This window comes from Diceros bicornis, chromosome 3 (genome assembly GCF_020826845.1).
Source record: "Diceros bicornis minor isolate mBicDic1 chromosome 3, mDicBic1.mat.cur, whole genome shotgun sequence".
Lineage (NCBI taxonomy): Eukaryota > Metazoa > Chordata > Mammalia > Perissodactyla > Rhinocerotidae > Diceros > Diceros bicornis.
In genome coordinates, this window is record NC_080742.1 from 67,014,072 (window position 1) to 67,033,929 (window position 19,858).

The 19,858-nt window shown below is 33.9% G+C and overlaps 1 protein-coding gene across 3 annotated transcripts in view; it reads right to left on the reverse strand.

Moving 5' to 3' along the window:
- Positions 1-19,858, reverse strand: part of TFEC (transcription factor EC) — a 70,379-nt gene that overhangs the window by 13,460 nt on the left and 37,061 nt on the right. For all 3 annotated transcript variants that reach the window (XM_058528711.1, XM_058528702.1, XM_058528693.1), the window contains 2 exons: positions 4,815-4,929; positions 2,752-2,808 (listed from right to left, as the gene is read on the reverse strand). In XM_058528711.1, the coding sequence (XP_058384694.1) occupies positions 2,752-2,808; positions 4,815-4,929 (172 nt within the window). The remainder of the gene's footprint in view (positions 1-2,751; positions 2,809-4,814; positions 4,930-19,858) is intronic.

The window sequence follows — 19,858 nt, forward strand, 5'->3', positions numbered from 1 at the left end:
AGAACAGTCTCATAGGGAATACTCTTGAGTCTACTCTACATTCCTAGAGTCAAGAACTACAATATATGCTTATACATAATATTTTTTTAATAGACAATATTTTTAAAGCTTTCCAGGGAAATGAAGGAAGAAAAAAGTCATGAAGAAGAAGAAAATCATATATCAAAAATATTGGAAAATATTTAAACAATACACACTTGAAAATTAAGATCTGCTATGGAAACATGGGAAGTCGTGAAAGAATATCAGTTGTCTTGGTGAACCTACCCTACAAAGCAATTTACCATGAATGGATTTGACCTTCAGGAAAAATACATTGGGATTCCTCTAAAATTAGGACATAATTGATTCCTGAGAGAGTTTATTTTGCCTCTTTACCACTCCTGTTTTCTTTGTACATGTAATGCAAAAAACAGTGACACCACATAAAAAAACTGAAAAGAAAATAAACAAAGGTAAAGCTGATAGAAATATATATATATTTCACAGTGAGAATTTGTTAATAATTCTATGTTCATACATACTCACTCTTATATTATATAACAGACTTTTAAATATAGGATGAAGAACAGCTACTAAGGATGTTCACAGTTTTATCTCAAAATAGGGGGCTGGTTTAGTCCTATAATTCTCCAAAATCTATTATTTAAATTCACCTTATGTAAAATATCAGAAGTTTCTACTCTACTCTTCTTAGATTGTGATTGATAAATTTTTTAATGGATAATTATAATGAGAACTTTGGTTCTTCAATGTTTTCATATTCAGTACTAGTTATTTGTAAAGGAGTCAAATTTTAAGAAATTTTGTTATTTCACGCCATGTGTGGTTTCACTCTTCACAAAGTTTTTGATATATTCATTCGTTCTCGTCCTTAGATCCAGGCAAGAGGAGCCCCTATCCCAGATCCCATACTTAGGAGAAGCCACTTTGGCCTTCTCTCACCACACACCTTCCCACTGAGCAAGGCAGCCACAGGGTCAAGGGAACCCCTTCTAAACTACACTCCGGGTAATTTGCACTGGGAATATCCTCCCAAATGCCCTGAGCCCACTTTTAGAACCTATGCAGGCCACTTCCCAGGTCTATCCTCCTGAGGGAGGACCATAACACCAGTGTGCTCATCCCTAGACCCAAGATGTGGACAAGGGGCAGTTGTTCGCAGAGATGTGTATGTATTGAATGTACTGGATGAGGTGTTCACACTCATGTCTGAGGCAACTTGCAGCACAGAATGGAATTGGGGGTGGGGAGAGAAGAGAGATAGGCTGCTGGCTGAGGGCTGGCATTGTCCCATCCTGACATTCCCACTCAGAACTCCAAGGACCTGAGAATCTAATTCACACCTGGCCTTCCTGTCTTTAGGAAAGACAGAGCATACTTAATGTAGCACTTTCTAGCTTGAGCTATGACTTTTAGATATTTAGACATCTGGTAAGTGAGACTTCATTTGTCCTCTTGCCATGATCCTTACAAGTTTTAGGGGTTTTCCTAGATTCATTATATTTAAAATGTGATATTGATTTTTTTTGCATTGATATCTCCAAAAAGCAAGATCACTCAGTAAGGGAATCTAGATTAGAAAACACTTTGATAATAGACATACCAGGTACCTATCATACTTTCATTAAATGACCTGTTGTTTAAGTTGTGGACACAGAAGAGAGAAGAAAGGAGGAAGGAGAGTAATAGTTAGCAAATTTAAAACTAAGAGAGAAGCTGTAGTTCCTTGATGCATTAATTCCTTGCTATAAACAATTAGCTCTCCCTTTCATGTTCTGCTTATCTTGTAATCTGGACCAAAGCTTATCTGCTCTACCACTAAGGGCTATCAGAATCAGATCACTACCCAAAGAACTGTTATAACCACATGACAGCTCTTTCCTTGCAGTCACCTAGTCAGCAAACTCTGCTCCCTCTGTGACATAGGAAGGTGCATGGTGAACAATCAGATGCAGGTTTCACAGGTAGATGTAAAATCAATTTCAGCTAATTGCATATAAAGAAATTACTGGTTTGTTTCAGAGCTTTAAAGTTTTTATTTATTTTTATTCTATTTTATTCTGTCTCATTTTTGGATTTGGTTCCCAGAAAAAAATGACTTCACACTCAATTAGTCAAGCTCACTTGAAACAGTTAAGCACTTGAGACATGACCAAGCACTTTCAAGCTCAACCTTGCAGCTAAACTACTTCCCTTGCCTGCGTTTCTCCATCTCATGTGACCCGTTATCAGAGTCAAATTGACTCCAGGAAGACTTCAGAGCCATTTTTTTGCAGAGGTGGAATTCAGCACTGCAACATAAGCAATACCTTTCAGATAACTCATGGTTAGGAAGGGAGGATCAGATTGACACAGAAAGCTGAAGACCTGGAGTTATGTTTCTTGCTATTTAAGTGGTGTACATTTTCTAAAGTCATTTTTATCTCTTTAAACCTTTGAGTCAATGAGTCACAACGGAGTTCAAATGTAGCCAAGTGCAATCATCTCGGTCACATGCAGGCTTCTTGAAAGAGAGCGATCAAGGAGAGAATTTGAGATGTTTCACTTCGTAAAAATGTATAGCTTTTCTGCAAGTTCACATCATTTGAATTTCCAAAAATAGCTCACTTAGTGAGCATGTACTATTAATTTTGGTCATCTGACCTCAAAATACTTACGGAGTGACAATAAAAGACCACACATTTTGACCTCCATTCATTTCCTCTTGCATTAACTAATTTTGTTTGGAAAAAAGGAAAATATACTCACTGAGGTTGTGATTGTCCTTTTTTTGTCTCTCTTTTGCCAAAGCTCGAGTATCAGTTTCTGATCAAAGGGAAGATAATTGAAACAGCACTTAGTTTTACTTTATAACCTCTCCAGTCAAACTAATTCAGAAATGTTAGGTGAAAATACAATATTTCTTGCTCCAAACGGTATAATAATATTTTTATGCAAATATTTAGAAATTTGGAGCAGAGTACCCTGGTAAGAGACAATGGCAAACCCTTTAGGCTTTGAGTAGTAAAACCTGGATTTGTATTCTGACCCTCCATTTAATCACCATGTGATCTATTATCTAAATTCTGTGTCTCAGGCTCCTCTTCTGAATAAAACTGGTATAATATAGTACCTGCCTGATAATCATTGTGATGATTAAAAGAGGTTCAGTGCACAGCACATATTAAACTGCTTAATTTTTATTTTCAGAATTTTAAGATTATTCAAAATTATTCCAATCTAAATTTTTACAACTTACATTTTTTCATAAAAAATTATGATTTGTACATCCCAGGAGTTGGAACTAACTACATTTCTCAGATATTCCTATCAAACAATTCCACACTTCCAGTAAATGACACCATACTTTGCGTGCTGTGTGGTTGTGTTCGTGGTAGTCAGCCTCTAACTCGGCCCACACTGATTCTCACTGGTGATATTCACACCCTTGGCAGCTCACTCCCACAATGACTAGAGCTGACCTGTGAAACCAATAGAATATTGTGGAAACGACTAGTGTGGCTTCCAAAACTAGGTCATAAAAGACATTTTCAGCTTCCATTTTGGTGTCTCTAGGATCAATAGTTGTCATGTCATGAGGACACAAGCAGCCCTAAGGAGACGTCCACATGGTAAAGAACCAAGGCGTCTTGCCAACAAGCAGCACTAACTTGCAAGACCTGTGAGTGAGCCACCATGGGAGCACATCCTCCAGCCTGTCAAGTCACGGATGTCTGTATCTCTGGCTGATGTCTTGACTCTGAGTCAGAACCCATATTCTAAGCCACCCTTGGATTTCTGACTTATAGAGATTGTATGAGATAATAAATGTTTATTATTTCAAGCTGTTAGGTTTTGGGGATAATTTGTTATATAGCAATAGGTAATTAATACAGTGTTCCTTGAATTATTCTAGTTTTTAAAATAGGTAATACTGGAATACATTTATTTAAATTTGTTTATTTAAAACTATATTCATTAATTTTAATCTAAATAATTTGAATGCACAGACACTTTTGGATTACTGATTAGACTCCAAGAATCGACATACTGTATTCACTGAAAATGTTCATGTCAACTGTGTAAAAATTATTAAAGATCCATGTTTGGGCTACAAACCAAAAGCTTGTTACAGAAATTTCAACTGAATTTTATTTTATTCTTATGGAGGAACTAATACTGGGCTTGTAGGTCAGGAAATCCTTACTTTGATCCACTTCTGCCTGTAATCTGCTGTATGACTTTGAGAAAATAACTCCTCCAACCCTTGATTTCCTCATCTATGTATTAAAGGAACTTGACAGTGCCCCTACAATATCTTTGGGTTGTAACAATTTTGAAATGCACTTTTGAAAATTGAGGGGCTTTTACCCACTTCGGAAAGTTAAATGCAAGTCTATTATGAAATTCGTGAAACAAGCTAAAAAGGGAAAAATCTAGTTGTTTGTTTTATATCAAACTCTACATATAAAAAGACTAATTTTCCCTAATCTAGTAATCTATTATTTTGCAACCATGTTAATAAATTGCATCTATTCTATATTAAAATGAACCTATGTTAAGTGAAGAACTTAGTCAAGCTGTCTATATATATGTGTAGAGCATATGTATATATTTGAGCAATTCCTAAAATAATGAATCAATTCAGTTGAATCGTAAGTTATATTAACTTACTACTTGATTGTCATAGAAAAAAATGAATTTACTTTCCAAACGTCTCCCATTTTAACTATTTTGATAATATTTTTAAAATTCTATTTAGCTTGATAATATATGTCACTCATATCTTATGCAGTTGATAAAGAAAGATAAAACTATAAAAGCAACATTACCTGTAATTTCTCTTTTCATTGGTAGACTACTTGGACAGGAAGCACTTGTAAGTCCCATATTAACTGGTGAAATTCCCTGCTCACCACTATACACATCCAAAATACTTCCAGATAACTTCAGAGGAAAAAGGAAGAAAAGATCAATCAAACCTTCTGTAGACATTGATATATTTTGTTGTATATTTTAAATTTGCCATTTTACTAACAATAATTTGTAATATATAGCATTTAGTTTTAAACAAGAGATGAGTATGCATTAACTTTTTTAAATCATTATGGGATGCTTTTAGATAAGATATGTTGAAAAAAACTTTTTGTATTTAAGCAAAAAGAGAAATTAGTTCACTCACGAAGGGAAATTCTGATCGATATTTACAAAGTTATGGAAGTTTGATCCAGCACATTATCTGGTTATAAATGAATAAGATTAAAAATACCCTTTTGGACAAAAATCAATATACATATTAGCAAAGCTGGAAAGTTCATTGTGTATCATAAGTTAGGTATAATGGTTGAACATTTTGGAAACCTTCTTAATACCATCAGTGCTACCAGCAACACACAGTCAGGAGGTGTTTTACACTGTTAATTAAGTGAGAAACTTCCTTCCTGGAAGGCATACTTTTTCTCATTGTACACTTAATGTTCTGGATTATTATAAATATCCCAGCTGGTAACTAAAAGTAGCCTAAAACTACTTTTGCCTCTAGTGGATATAGGGTACATCTAATTATAGCAATACTGCAATTCTTAAAGAACTTCTTGGGAACAGTTTTTCAGAAAGCTAAGATGCTTTATACACAATTCAAAATTGTACCAATTTGTTATTTAAAATATGCTTATTGACTTATCTCCAAAGAAAATTAAATGTAAATAATATCCATAATTTAAGTTAATATTCATTATTCCATAAAAAGCCACATTTAAAATGTAGGATTTGAACATTTAAAATATTTCCATTCTGGGGCCTGCCTGGTGGCGCAAGTGGTTAAGAGCGCGCGTTCCACTGTGGCAGCCCGGGGTTCGCCGGTTTGGATCCCGGGCGTGCACCAACACACCGCTTGTCAAACCATGCTGTGGTGGCATCCCATATAAAGTGGAGGAAGATGGGCATGGATGTTAGCCCAGGGCCAGTCTTCCTCAGCAAAAAAAGAGGAAGATTGGCAGATGTTAGCTCAGGGCCGATCTTCCTCACAAAAAAAATAATAATAAAATAAAATATTTCCATTCTAAGTATCTTTATTTCATTTCTGGGCAGTAATAAGTAGCAACTTTTTTCTTTCCTTGAGGTCTAGAAAAAATACAAATAATCAAACAACGCCATAGCCAGATTATTATGGAGATTTTAACTTCCCTTTCCCACTTTTTGTAAAACTCCAGTTCAGACTGAGGGAGTTTGTTTTTTTCTTTTCCTGAGGGAGTTTTTTTGATACTTATAAAATCAGACTGCAAATAAATGTGAAGAAAGGACATCTGAGGACCAAAATTAGTTTCTGACATAATAATCCATTAAACTATATGATATAAATATTGTATATTTCACAGGGAAGAAAACTTTAAAAATACAGTGGAAATCAGGCTAATATGAAAGTATATATGCATATCAGTAAGGACACTATAGACTGCATATGGTATTTTAATGTATATTTTCACATATTGGTTCTTTTCATTGTTTACTCTATAAGGACTCCTCATCTCTATTTTATATAAACTCATTGTTTTAAAAAGTATTTTTACTTCTTGGATCTTGGAAGGGAGCTACTTAAGTAGAGTATTTATTCCTTCTCAATTTCCTCATCTGAAAAATAGCGACAAAGTTGATGAAATTGGATAGATGGTGAGTGTTAGTATCAGAACAATACAATTAGGAAGAAATCCTAAAAGCAGATATTTCCCTAATGTGTGGGTCATTTAGTCATATTTGTAAAAGTATAAAGTTTCCAAGATCTTTTTTGAAAACTCTGTTGATTATAAACTAAGGCATCACTAACCTGAATTGTACATTTCCACTGTGCCTTTGAGAAACATAATGGACGTGCTGAACAAAAAGACAGGGAGTAAGAGAGAAGGAATTAGGGAAATGGCACTTTTCTCTGAAGAGCTTGAATTCAGATGGATTTCAATGCAGCAGTGGCAAATTGCAGAAATGTTTAAGAAGAAAAGGAACCATATTACATACACTCTGCAACAATAAAGTGATGGGTTCCTAACTATAGCATTTCACTGGGCCCATATTACTTGCTCAGACTATACCCAATGTGTTTTTCCCTAGAAATAGGGCTAGAATTCTGATAATGAATCTAATCCTGTATAACTATAGCTACATTACATCTTCTCTCGACCTTGGTTATTGTCTAATTTATGCCCTGAAGCACAATGATTAATATCCTATTTAATTTTATGCTGTAGGTACTACTCTATTTCATGTAAATGGCTAATCACTTTTTGAATATCATTAGACAATTGGTTTCAATTTCGAAGTATGTAATACACTTCATGTAATCTAAAGTGCATTTTCTCCATTAAAAGATAGACGACTACAATGTTAGTGAAAATTTAAAGATTACACACACATCTGAAAGGGCCTACAAAGCAAAATTATACCTACTTTTGTCAAAAGTATAAGTGACTTAGATAATAAGATCTAGGTCTTTATTTTGCAGTTTAGTAGGAACTGGCTAGGTATTTTATGAAGAAATATTTATTATTCTGGTTAAAAGAACAGAAAGCAAAATCTTTGACATAACAGTAGGAGAACATATTATTATTAAAAACCAAAATTTTAAAGACATATAATAAAGAATTTATCATAAAATCTTTCCAACAAGATACAACATATTCCTCAAGACAATACTTCTTTTTTTCTTTCAATACTTCAAGATAATACTACATATACAAAAACGTGCACTCCTCATCTGAGAAGTTCCTTTATGTGAGGAGTGATTGACAGTGGTTCCTGGTGTCTGAGATTCTCTACCCTAGATTTATTCACATCTCCACTACTAAGATCATAGAGACTGAAATGGGTGGGGATGTGACCTTCTCACATGTATACAGCCTCTCACAGTAGTGGATATTCCCTGAAGATAATGAACTCACAGGTCAAAATATAAAAACATTTGAAGAAAATAACTATTTCACAAGTAAAACAACATGCACTGTTAGAAGTAACATCAAAAGCAAAAATAAAAAATCACATGAAACCAAGTTTCTTAAATTAGCCTAATGTACATTCTAAAAGAAATAAAGATATTTATAATATAAAATAACAACAAGTAAACATAAAAATGGCCAAATTGATCAAGCAGAAATAGGAGGTATGAAAATATAATACTTGAAAAAAAGAAAACTATAGAATGGAAAAAATAGCATAATGGATACACTAAGAAAAGAATAAAGGAATTAGTAAATTATAAAACCAAATTAATCTCTCAAGAGGATGAATAAAAGAACCAAGAAATAGAACATATGAAAGAAAATCTAATCTGTATAGAGGATAGAATTATTAGAAATAAAATATAGATATTGGGAGTCTCAGAGAGAGAAAAATAAAATTGGAAGGAAGAAAATATTTTAAGAAATAGTGGAGATACATTTCTGGGAATTAACACCAAATAAAACCCTAAAGGCTTTTATTTTATCTTATTTTATCATTATTTTATTTTTATTTAAAAATCAAAGGGCCTATAGAATGCCAAAGAAGAAAAATAGGAAAAGCCTACATTTAGACACATTATAGTTAAATTAAAGAATATACAATGACAAGGAGAAAAATCTAAAAGCTCTAAAGAGAAAAAGAGAAGATTACATCCAAAGGACAGGAATCTGATTAACATAAGATTTTTCAATGGCAAAATTGGATGAAAGAAGAAAGTGAATCAGTATTTTTTAAATGTTGAAAGAAAAGAACTTAAAACACAGAGTTTTATATCCAGCCCAAATGTCATTCACATATGAGGCCATGATAAAAACATTCTTAGAGGCATAAAATGCTTAGGAATGTTTACCAACAAAGACAAACATTGAAAACAGTTTTGGATGAAGTGCCTAAATAGAATGAGATATTTAAAAGATATGCTTCAAAAATATAAAATAAAAATAATCAAATATCTTGGTAAAGTGGTTGTAGTCATAAAAAGAAGAAGGGAATCAAGACCAAAGACAAAGTGAAATATATCACCATTTAACTCAGTATTAAAGTCTAGATAATATCAGTATGATTGGGTTGCTGTAGTAAAGAAACCAAAGAATGTGAAAGTGGTAAAAATGTACTAAGGAGAAATATATTAAAATATGGGACACACAAATAATAAATTAAGATGAGAGAAACAGGTGAAAATATATCAATAATAATAATCAGTTTAAATAGAGCAAACTCCTCAGCTAAAATGTTGACAGTTTGGGTAAGAACACAGTATTTAGATATATGTAGCTTACAAGAGACATACCTACATAGTAAAAAGATACACAAGGTTGAAAGTTAAAGGGTGTAAAAAGATACATCCAGCAAACAATAACCATAGGAAAACTGACGTAGCTATATTAACATCAGAGAAAATAGGCTTTCAAATTATAAAAATTATTAGGGTTAGAGAGAGTCACTATAAAATAATAAAGAATTCAATTCTTCAAAAGGCACTGCAATTATGAGCATGAATGTACCTAATAAAATAATTTCAAAATATGTGACACAAAATGTTTTGAACTACAAGGAGAAATCAATAAATCCACCAATGTAGTGAGATATTTCAACACACTTCTCCCAATTTTTGAAAAGTCAAGCAGACAAAAAATAATCAGTAATGTTATAGATTTGAACAATAAAACTAAAATTGTGGCCTAATAGACATGTATGTAGTTCTATGTCTAAAAATTAGAGAATACACAGATTTCCCAATTACATATGGAACATATAAAATATTGATTATGTATTCAGCCAAAAAAACCTTCAACACATTTCATAGAGTCCCTGATTTCCCAAATATTTGGAAACTTTTTAAATGACTGAAGAGTAACGTCAAAATCACACTGGAATTTAAAAAAAGTGAAAGATACCAAAACACACATAAAACAACTTCTGGGACACAGTAAAGCAGTGCTTTGAAGGAAATTTATACCTGTTAAATAATAATAAGATAAAAACAGGTAAAATTTTAAAATTTGATAAATGTATAATTTTCAAAAAGTTAGAAAAACTAACAAATAAACCCAAAGAAAGTAGAATAGCTAATAAAATAAATCAGTCAAAAATAATACAAGAGAAGACCCACAAGGCAGAGTTTTTTTCTTTAATTAACAAACTTGACATGCTTCTGGCAAGACATTAAAAAGGAGGAAGACTAAATAAATAATATTCTAAATTAAAGGAGGCTATAACTACACTACAAGTTGAGATTTAAAAGATAATAACCTTTCCCCCTAGGATTAGGAACAAGCAAGACCAGGATACCTGCTTTCACCACTTCTATTCAACATAGTAATAGAAGTTCTAGCCAGTGCAATTAGGCAAGAAGACAAAACAAAAGTCATCCAAGTTGGAAAAGAATAAGTAAAATGATCTTTGTTCAGAAATGACATGGTCTTATATTTAGAAAACTATGAGACTACACACACACACACACACACAAAGCTATTAGAGCTAATAAATGAATTCGGCAAAGTAGCAGGATACAAAATCAATGTGCAAAAGTAAATTGCATCTTTATACACTAACAATAAACAATCTGAAAAGGAAATTAAAGCAATTCAATTTACAATAATATCAAAAAGAATAACATAAAATAAATTTACCCAAGGAAGAAAAGACTTGTACTCTGAAAACTAAAAAATATTGCTTAAAAAAATTTAAAAAGACATAAATAAATGGAAACACATCCCATATTCTTTCATGAGAATACTTAATATTGTTAAGATGACAATACTACCCAAAGCAATCTACAGATTCAATTCAAATCCCTATTAAAATCCTAACAGTGGTTTTTGCAGAAATAGGAAAACCCATACTAAAATTCATATGGAATCTCGAGCCACCCTGACAAGCAAAAACAACCTTGAAAAAGAAAAACAAAGTTGGAAGACTCACATTTCCAGAATTCAAAACTTACTACACAGCATCAGTAATCAAAACAGTATGGTACTGGCATAAAGACAGACGTATAGACTAACGGAGTGGAATAGACAGCCTGGAAATGTAACTCTCAAATATACGGTCAAATGATTTTTGACAAAGGTGCCAAGACCCTTCAATGGAGAAAGGATGGTTTTTTCAACAAATGATCTTGGGAAAGCTGGATATCCACACGTGAAAGATTGAAGTTGGACCCTTATCTTACACAATATGCAAAAATCACTCAAAATGGACCAAAGACGTAAACATAAGAACTAAAACTATAACACTCCTAGAAGAAAACATAGGGGAAGATCTCCATGATATTGGGTTTGGCGATGACTTTTTGGATGTGATGTCAAAGCACAGGCAATGACAATAACAAAATAGGTAAACTGGACTTCATCAAAATTTAAAACTTTTGTACATCAAAGAACACTAGCGAAAGAGTGACAACCCACAGACTGTGAGGAATTATTTGCAAATCATATATCTGTTAAGAGATTAATATCCAGACTATATTAAAGAAAACTCCTACAACTCAACAACAACAACAAAAACAACCCGATTAAAAAATGGGCAAAGGACTCGAATAGACATTTCTCCAAAAAAAGATATACAAATGGCAAGTAAGGACATGAAAAGGTGTCCATAGCATTAGTCATTAGGGAAATGTAAATTAAAACCACACTGTGATACCACTTCATGCTCATTAAGTTGCCTATTATCAAAAGAAAGGAAAATAAGTGTTGGTGAGGATATGGAGAAATTGGAACCCTGCTACATTGCTGCTGAGAATATGAAATGGTGCAGCTATTGTGGAAAACAGTATGACAGTTCCTCAAAGTTAAACATAAAGTTACCATATGACCAGCAATTCTCCACCTCTAGGTATATACCAAAAAGATTTAAAAGCAGAAACTCAACCAGATACTTGCACTCCAATGTTCATAGAAGCATTATTCACAATAGCCAAAAGGTGGAAACAACCCAAATGTCCATCAACAGATAAACAGATAAATAAAATGTGGTATACACATCTAATGGAGTAGTATGCAGCCTTAAAAAGGAATAAAATTCTGATACATGCTACAACGCATATGACTCTTGTACATTATGGTAAGTGAAATAAACCAAACATAAAAGGGCAAATATTATATGAGTCCTCTTATACGAGGTATCTAGAACAGTCATTCATACAGGCAGAAAAGAGGATAGAGGTGACGAGGGTCTGGGGGGTAGGGGAAAATGGGTGGCTATTGTTTAATGGGTACAGAGTTTCTGTTTGGGATAATGAAAAAGGTCTGAAAATGGGTAGGTGATGGTTACACAACATTGTAAATCCATGTAATGCCACTGAATTGTACATGTTTACAACAGTGAATTTTATGTTATGTATATTTTGCCGCAATGAAAAAGATAATAAGAGATACTACCTGTAATTATTTGCTGATGGTTGTGAATGCTTAGACAAAGTACATAAATTTCTAAAAAAATGTTATTTAGTAGAACTGACTAAAAAAGTAATTAATAGATCGATCAGTCTTATGATTACTGAAGAAATCAAAACAAACTTTAAACATATTCCACAAAAAAAATCTGTAATAGATGGTTTTATGGGCAAAAGTGTCACATTTTCAAGAAATATATCATCTCAATTTTGTACAAACATTTCCAGACAACAGAGACGAGAGAGAATATGTCCCGATTCACTGAGACTGAAACCATACAAAGACATTATAAGAAAGAAAAATTATCCCCATTTCATTCATGACTGTAAATCTTAAGCAAAATATTTCTAGCAATTTGAGACCAAGAGAATATAAACAAGATAATTTGCCATAGTTAAGTTTGGTTTCCCATAAATATGCTTTATGATGTTAAAAGAGAAAAACAAATCTATGATCATCTCAATAGTTTCAGAAAAAGTAGCTGATAAAATTCAATCCCATTTACAATAAAATTCTTAGTTTTTGAGAAGATAACTTTTCATGACTCTAGAAAAATATAGTTTTGCCTATGTTTAAAATCAGTGCTGTGCTATGAGAAAATAAAATCTTCGTCCAAAATTATTGTAGAAACATCTAAGTAAACTATGAAAATGTTCATATATTCATTTATTCTTATCAGGCCACACATAGTAAAGGACAACATAAATAATCTGACCTAAATTCCACATGTGTTTTTTCCAACCCCTTCCCTCTCCATATACTATGTCCAATCTATCACCCAGTTATGACACTTTTTTCTTTTAAGTCCTTTATCAGTCTGAATTTTCTTCTCTATTCTTATATCTTAAGATTCTCAGAGCCCTAGGCCTAAATTATGTCCCTCCATCCCTCTCAATTAATTCCCAACTGCTCCTCTCAGACCAATTCATGTTTTAAAAATATAACTGTCTTCTGATCTCTCCCAGCTCAAAAATCTAAAATCTAAAATCTCTCCCCTTTAACTCATATATTAAGCTCAAACTCTTGCATCTAGCTTTCTAAATCTCATTAAATGGCCTCACATTATCTAGTCAACATTATTTACCACTACTCTCCAGTTCTGAAAAATATCTCGTCGCCACATACATATACACAATGCCATGGCTTCCAAAAGTAGATTTCAGACTCCAATGGGAGGGCAGGGGTGGGAGGAAAGAGTGTTGCCACAAGGAACCTATGAATCCACATTGCGGAATTTTTTTAAAAAATTAATAAAATGCAAACATTATCATAACATATATACTCTGTCGTAGATAGCTGTTTACTTGTTATATACCAGGTATTAAGCTACGCATGTTTGATAATAATAACAAATAACAGTATCTCAAGTAATCTTTATAACACCTCAGTGGGGTAAGTATCATAATTCCCATTGTAAATATAAAATAATTAAAACTTTGCAAAATTAAGTAATTATCTCAAGATCATATAGTTGCATAACTAGTGGGCTTGGGATACAGAACTAGGTCTGTCTAACACAAAGGCTGGATTCTTTACTACCTAACCTATTGTGGAAGAGTCCTTCCCTTAACACTTTTAAAGGTAAGTGTTTTGAATACTCAAAAAACTTGGAAGCCATTGAACTATATTTTTCTGTTTTATTCTGTCACATTGCTGTTTTCTACACCTCAAATGGCCTCACTCCTTAAGTATCAAAAATCAAGCTACTCTCAACTTAACTTCCAAACCACCTCCAACACTCTCCCTCATGGCAGCCTCGTTTATTTTTCTCTTCACCAAAACACTATAGGACTAATAAAGCTGGCCATAAATTTAATAATTTAATTTTTATTTATTGTTTTACCTGTCTTCACTTATATTTACTCAGCAAGAGAGAGGGTACCATAGTATATACTCATCATGTTCCTGAAAATTGATTATTTATCTAAAACCCTAAGAATTTTCTGGAGATACATGTCTGTGTGTGTATATGTATACATATATATAATATATGTATATATTTATATATTATATGTATTATATATATTATGTATGTGTTTGTGGTGTATGTGTGATATATCTATCTCCTAGAAAATCTCATTATAAATACAAAAAATGAAATAAAATCTTTTATTTATATATATTTATGTGGTTACGTATTATATTTCCAGATAATTTTTCAGTATAAATACTAAAAGGAAAAAATAACCCTAAACCTTACATATATATGTGTATGTGTTATATCTATATATCTATACCTATATCACATATTTAGTGTGAGTTTCATGGGAAACTGAGGGGAAATTTTGAGTTGTTTGGATTTGTATTTTGCTTTTTGAGAAGTCTTTCATTATGAACCTCAAATGGTAAAAATGAGCATGAGACTATTAGACAGAATAACCGTAGACATAAAAAGAAGATAAACTTCAGGCGTAAAGAGTGAGCACTGTGGGGAACATATACCACACAATGTATGCATACACAATAAAGTGGTATTTAAAACATTATTTCTTTCCTTTGTGTATTTATTCATTTAAATGCAATAAACTAGATTTTTCCAGTTTTAGGACACACACAGTTGATCTCCCTCTGACTTTATCTTATTTGCTAAAGCATGGCTATGGGTTTTGAATGACAAACATTGAACAGAGAAGTCCCTCTGAGTTATTATTATTATTATTATTATTATTATTGTTATATTATGAATGAATAAAAATAATGCATTGAGTGGGAGTGGGAGATCCCTTGTCCTTGGCAGCTGGCTTATAACTCGAATAGAAAAGATAAAATACAAAACATAGAATGGTAACTTACAAATACTTGTGCATCACACACTTTATATGCATATGACCTATTTAGTACTAAATTAATAAAAACAGTTATTAATTTAATGTAAACACTGCAACAAATAATCAGTGGAATCCTCACTTTTTGATTAAAAAGTCACAATAAAACATTATTTTTAACAATGTTTTCACTAAATAGACTATAAAAATATTTTTACTATAGTCAGAGCACAAAAACTATCTTGTAGGTGAACAAGCTTGTCAATACAGCAGATTATATATTATGCGTTTCAAAGCTCAATTTCTACATATCTTATTTTATTGACTACTAGCTTATAAAGTTTAAATTCAGTATTTAAGGTGGTTTTATCTCTAAACATTGAAAGAATTCCAAAATGCACTTGCTCACCAGTTTTAACTTGGAAGTGTCTATAACCTTCACAATAGCAATGGTTTTCTCTTTCTCCTTCATCATTTTCTTTTCCTTAAACTTGTAAACAATAACCAAGAGAGTCATGCAGAAACTTCTGCACTAAGGTGAACTTTGTTTCTTCCTTGGACTTTAAGACTAATCTCGTCTAGACTGTGATTGACAAAAGCTTTCTTGTTGAAGTTGTGTAGTCCTTTCAAGCTCCAACCAAGCACAGGGGTTTGTTAATATTTACTCAGTCCTCGTCTCTGGAATGGTCTTGAACTATAATAGTTTACTGAGATTGCCAAATGCCACCAGCATTTAGGCACCTGGTTGAAAAATACCCGTCTATGATAAAAGAATGAGTTACTATGCACAACCACAGTTCTGAAATGAAGGGGTCAAACTAATACCAATGGGTGGAAATTATAGGGAGACAGATCTAAACTCAGAGGCTAAACAATTATTCAGCTTGAGTGGGACAGAGGATCAGCCTAAGGTCCCTTCAGATTCTAAGATTCCACAGTTCTATAAATGGCTTCCTTCTTAGGCTGCTGGCACAGCAGCGTGGGTAGGATTGTTGCATTCAGTGTCATACAGGACTGGATTCAAACTCCTACCCTGCAACTCACTAACTGTATGAACTTGAGTAAGTTACTGAACGTGTCTAAGCCTCTTTCCTCATTTGTAAAATGACAACAGGTGGTAATAGTCTCTATCTCATAGGTTGGTTGTGGTGATTAAATTTTTCACAAAAAGTGTTTTGCACAATCCTCGTCATGTAGCAAGTATCCAAGGCATAGTAGCTACTATTATCATTGTTCTTATCCTTACTGCTGCTGTTAAAAAAATCCTAAATAGTAATGTATAATGGGAAAATTTCTTTCGATATCATGTGTGAATTTTAGATTATTTCTCGAATATGCATTTGCTGAGCACCTATCATGTGCTGGGGATTGTGCTGGGCGAGAGAACAGAATAATGAACAGGTCACTGTTCTGGGCTCCAGGACACAGCAGTGAACAAGACGGACAAAATCACTATCTTCAAGGAGTTTACATTTTAGGGATAGGAGTACACAACAAATAGATAAATAAAATAATAAATAAGATGATTTTTGTTACTCTAATCATAAGACTTTGATTTAGGGAGTGATCGGGGGGTCTTTTAGCAAAGGAGATTGTGGAAGGCTCTCTGACAAGGTGATAACTGACTAAAGAAGCATAAAGAGGCAGTCATGCAAAGATCTGAGACAAAAGTATTCCAACCCCAAAAAAGGAAGTTTAATGGACCTACCGTGATAATATGCGTGTCATGTTCAAGGAGCAGGAAGAAGGCTATCAAGGCCAGAGATTAAAGTTAAAGGGAAGTGCTGACTATGGTAAAGTGTCTGGATTACTTTCTGAGGATTTCAGGAAGTGAATAGAATGTTAAGCAAGGAGAAACAGGATCTGATTTTTGCTTTGTGAAGATCATCTGGCTGCTGTGTGAAGAACAGCTGTAAGGGGGCAAGAAGTAGCAGGGAAGTTAGATTGGAGCCTGTTTCTGAAGTTCAAGTGAGAGATGATGGTAGCCTGGAAAAGAGTTTTAGTAGAGGAGATGATAACGAAGCCGTGAGATTCAGGAAATCTTGGCTGCTGATTAAAAGGGCATACTGATAGATGTGGGGGTATGCAAGTAAGAAAGAGAAGAGAAAAATGACTCTTTTTTGGTTCTAGATGAACCAAAAGCAGATTTGGGACGGGGGTGCAAAAGCTTTTTTTTAGTCATTGTAAGTTTGAGACGTCTGTTAAAAGCACAAAACATGTCAAGTAAGCAGCAGGATATTTGAGTCTGGCATATAGAGGAGATGTCCAGCTGGAGATGGGTTGGGATCACCTATAAGGTATATAGATACACGAGAAAAGACAGCTGAAGACTGAGCCTTGGGACATTTTAGCATTTAGACATCTGTTTTAGAGGAGAAAGAACCTGCAAGGTGGGTGGAAAAACAGAAAGTATGGTGCCCAGAAGCCCATATTGTGCTTCAAGAAGGAGGGAGTGGTCTACCATGGCAAATGCCACTGAAAAGCCAAGTCAGATGAGAAGGGAGAATTTACTATTGGCTTCTGCATTGGTTGGTTTTAAGAGCTCTTTTAGAATTATGAAGACAAAAGCTCTATTAGAGAGTAGAGAATGGGAGGTGAGGAAATGGAGGCAGGGCGAAAATGGAAGTAGTGAGTTTTAGGTGGGTAAGGGAGTTGTGAAATGACATGGTAGTTAGAAAGGAAATGTGTTCAAAAGGAATTTGGTTTGTTTTGATTTTCAGGGAGTGTTATTAAAGACTAATGTAATGCTGATATTAATAATCCAATAGATCAGAATATGCCGATTATATATGAAAAGAAAGAGCTACTTAGAGAAGGAAATTCCTTGGGAAGGTAAGAATGAGTGGGATCCAGGACACAAGTGGTGAGGCTGGCTTTAAATTATGGGCTGGGACAATTATTCTATTGTAATAGAAGGGATGGCAGAAAAAAATGAAAATAGATGCAAGTGGTTTAGTAGAATTGGTGAACCAAAGCTAATGCGTAAATCCTAATCTGATTGCATATATTTTCTCTCTAAAATATGCTGTGAAAGAGAAATCAGCTGAGGAATGGAGAATGGATGGGGAATTATGGAAATTTGAGGAGAGAAAGTATAAAAGAGTTGTCTCAATTAATGGGACTTTTCACTAGGGAATAGTTGTAGTATTTGTCTGGTAGTAGTGAAAGCCCCTGTGAAATTTTGGTGATATATTTGAGTTGAGTATAATGACTAATGTGGTGAAATATTAGCCCCTCAGCTGCTTGGGTTAAGATGCAGAGTGAGATGAGAAATGAGTTGGGTTGCGGTTTTGCTGGGAAAGTAAAATGAAGGAAAATGGGGACATGCTAAGACTGTTTGCAAGAAAATTAGTTATAGTGTTTGACCAAGGACATTAGACAGGTTAAGGAATAAATTTCCAATATGTTGTGAGTGGGAAGTAATAGCCACTGAAAACATTGATAGAGTCCATTGATTTGGAGTCTCCACAAGTTTGAACAATTGGTGAAGTAAGAGCACTAGTGCGGGTACACCGAAAAAATAGAATATAATGGTCAAAATGTGTGAAATAAAAATGTTATGAGATAGAGGAATTGGCGATAACAAGATCTAAGATATCATCATGTGAGGAGATGACTAAATAGGGAGGAGAAAAATATCATTGACATTAAAGAGATTGAGAAACTGAGAGGTCGAGGTGTTAACGAAAGAATGACCGATTGGGCTGAATATTCCTTGCACTTGGGCTCTTTTCAGTCCAGTTTACACAGTTGTTGCAGTAAGAGCTAATTGACAGGTGACTAACTCTCTTGATCAAATAGAATTGAGAGGTAGCTTCTGCTTAACTATTCAGAGTCTAGTCACTAATCACTGAACAGTCACTTCTGGGTCAGAAATACCTGGGCTAAATTGGTCCATGAAAACCTTGAACTACTTCACTCAACCTGGATAAATTTGAAGAACCATCACAAGTGGTCCAAGCTTCCCCTCAGCAGCTTCCAAGTTTCCCACCCACAGAAGTTATAACATGACATTTAGTTAAGCCTATGTGCAGTGGTCCTTGGATAAATCTTAGCTAAGTGACATCCAAGGTTTTCTGCTTAGGCTACAGCCAGGGAGCCCCAAAGTGACTAATAGCCCACCCAATAGATCGCCCCTGAGACTTCACATATTTCTCTGAGAACAAGAGAAAATATATGTAAAATAATTAGAAAAGTACCTGCCATATAGAGGTGAGAAATCAATAATAATTACTACTATTGATAAATATTCTCACTTTTGAAGCTTACCATAATGGGTATCTGTTTGTTGAGCGTCTCTAGAATTCATTCACATTTATTTTGGTAAAAATGCCTATTCTCCTGGTTCTCACTCTTAGTCTAGGTAATTTGTTGTGTAGGGCTGCTCAATCCACAGCTCTAGGGTGGGCCCAAGACCCAGAGAAATCAGCTTAGGGATAGATATATGACAGAACTTGCTCCAATAAGAATTATCCCAGGAATTGAACTGGAACTAAGGAGAAAAGGAAGCTGTCCTTCTCTTAGGTTGACAAGCCTGGCCAAATGTATTCATTGGGATGCATTTGGTTATGACAATCAAAAAATCCTGACACAACTAGCTTATAAAATAAAGGAAAAAAAATTTACATAATGTGAAATCCATAGGTAAAGAATTCTCCAGGGGCATATAAGCAGCATTTCTTTGCATTTCTCTTGGCTTTTCCTTTCCTTTTCTTTTGTTTC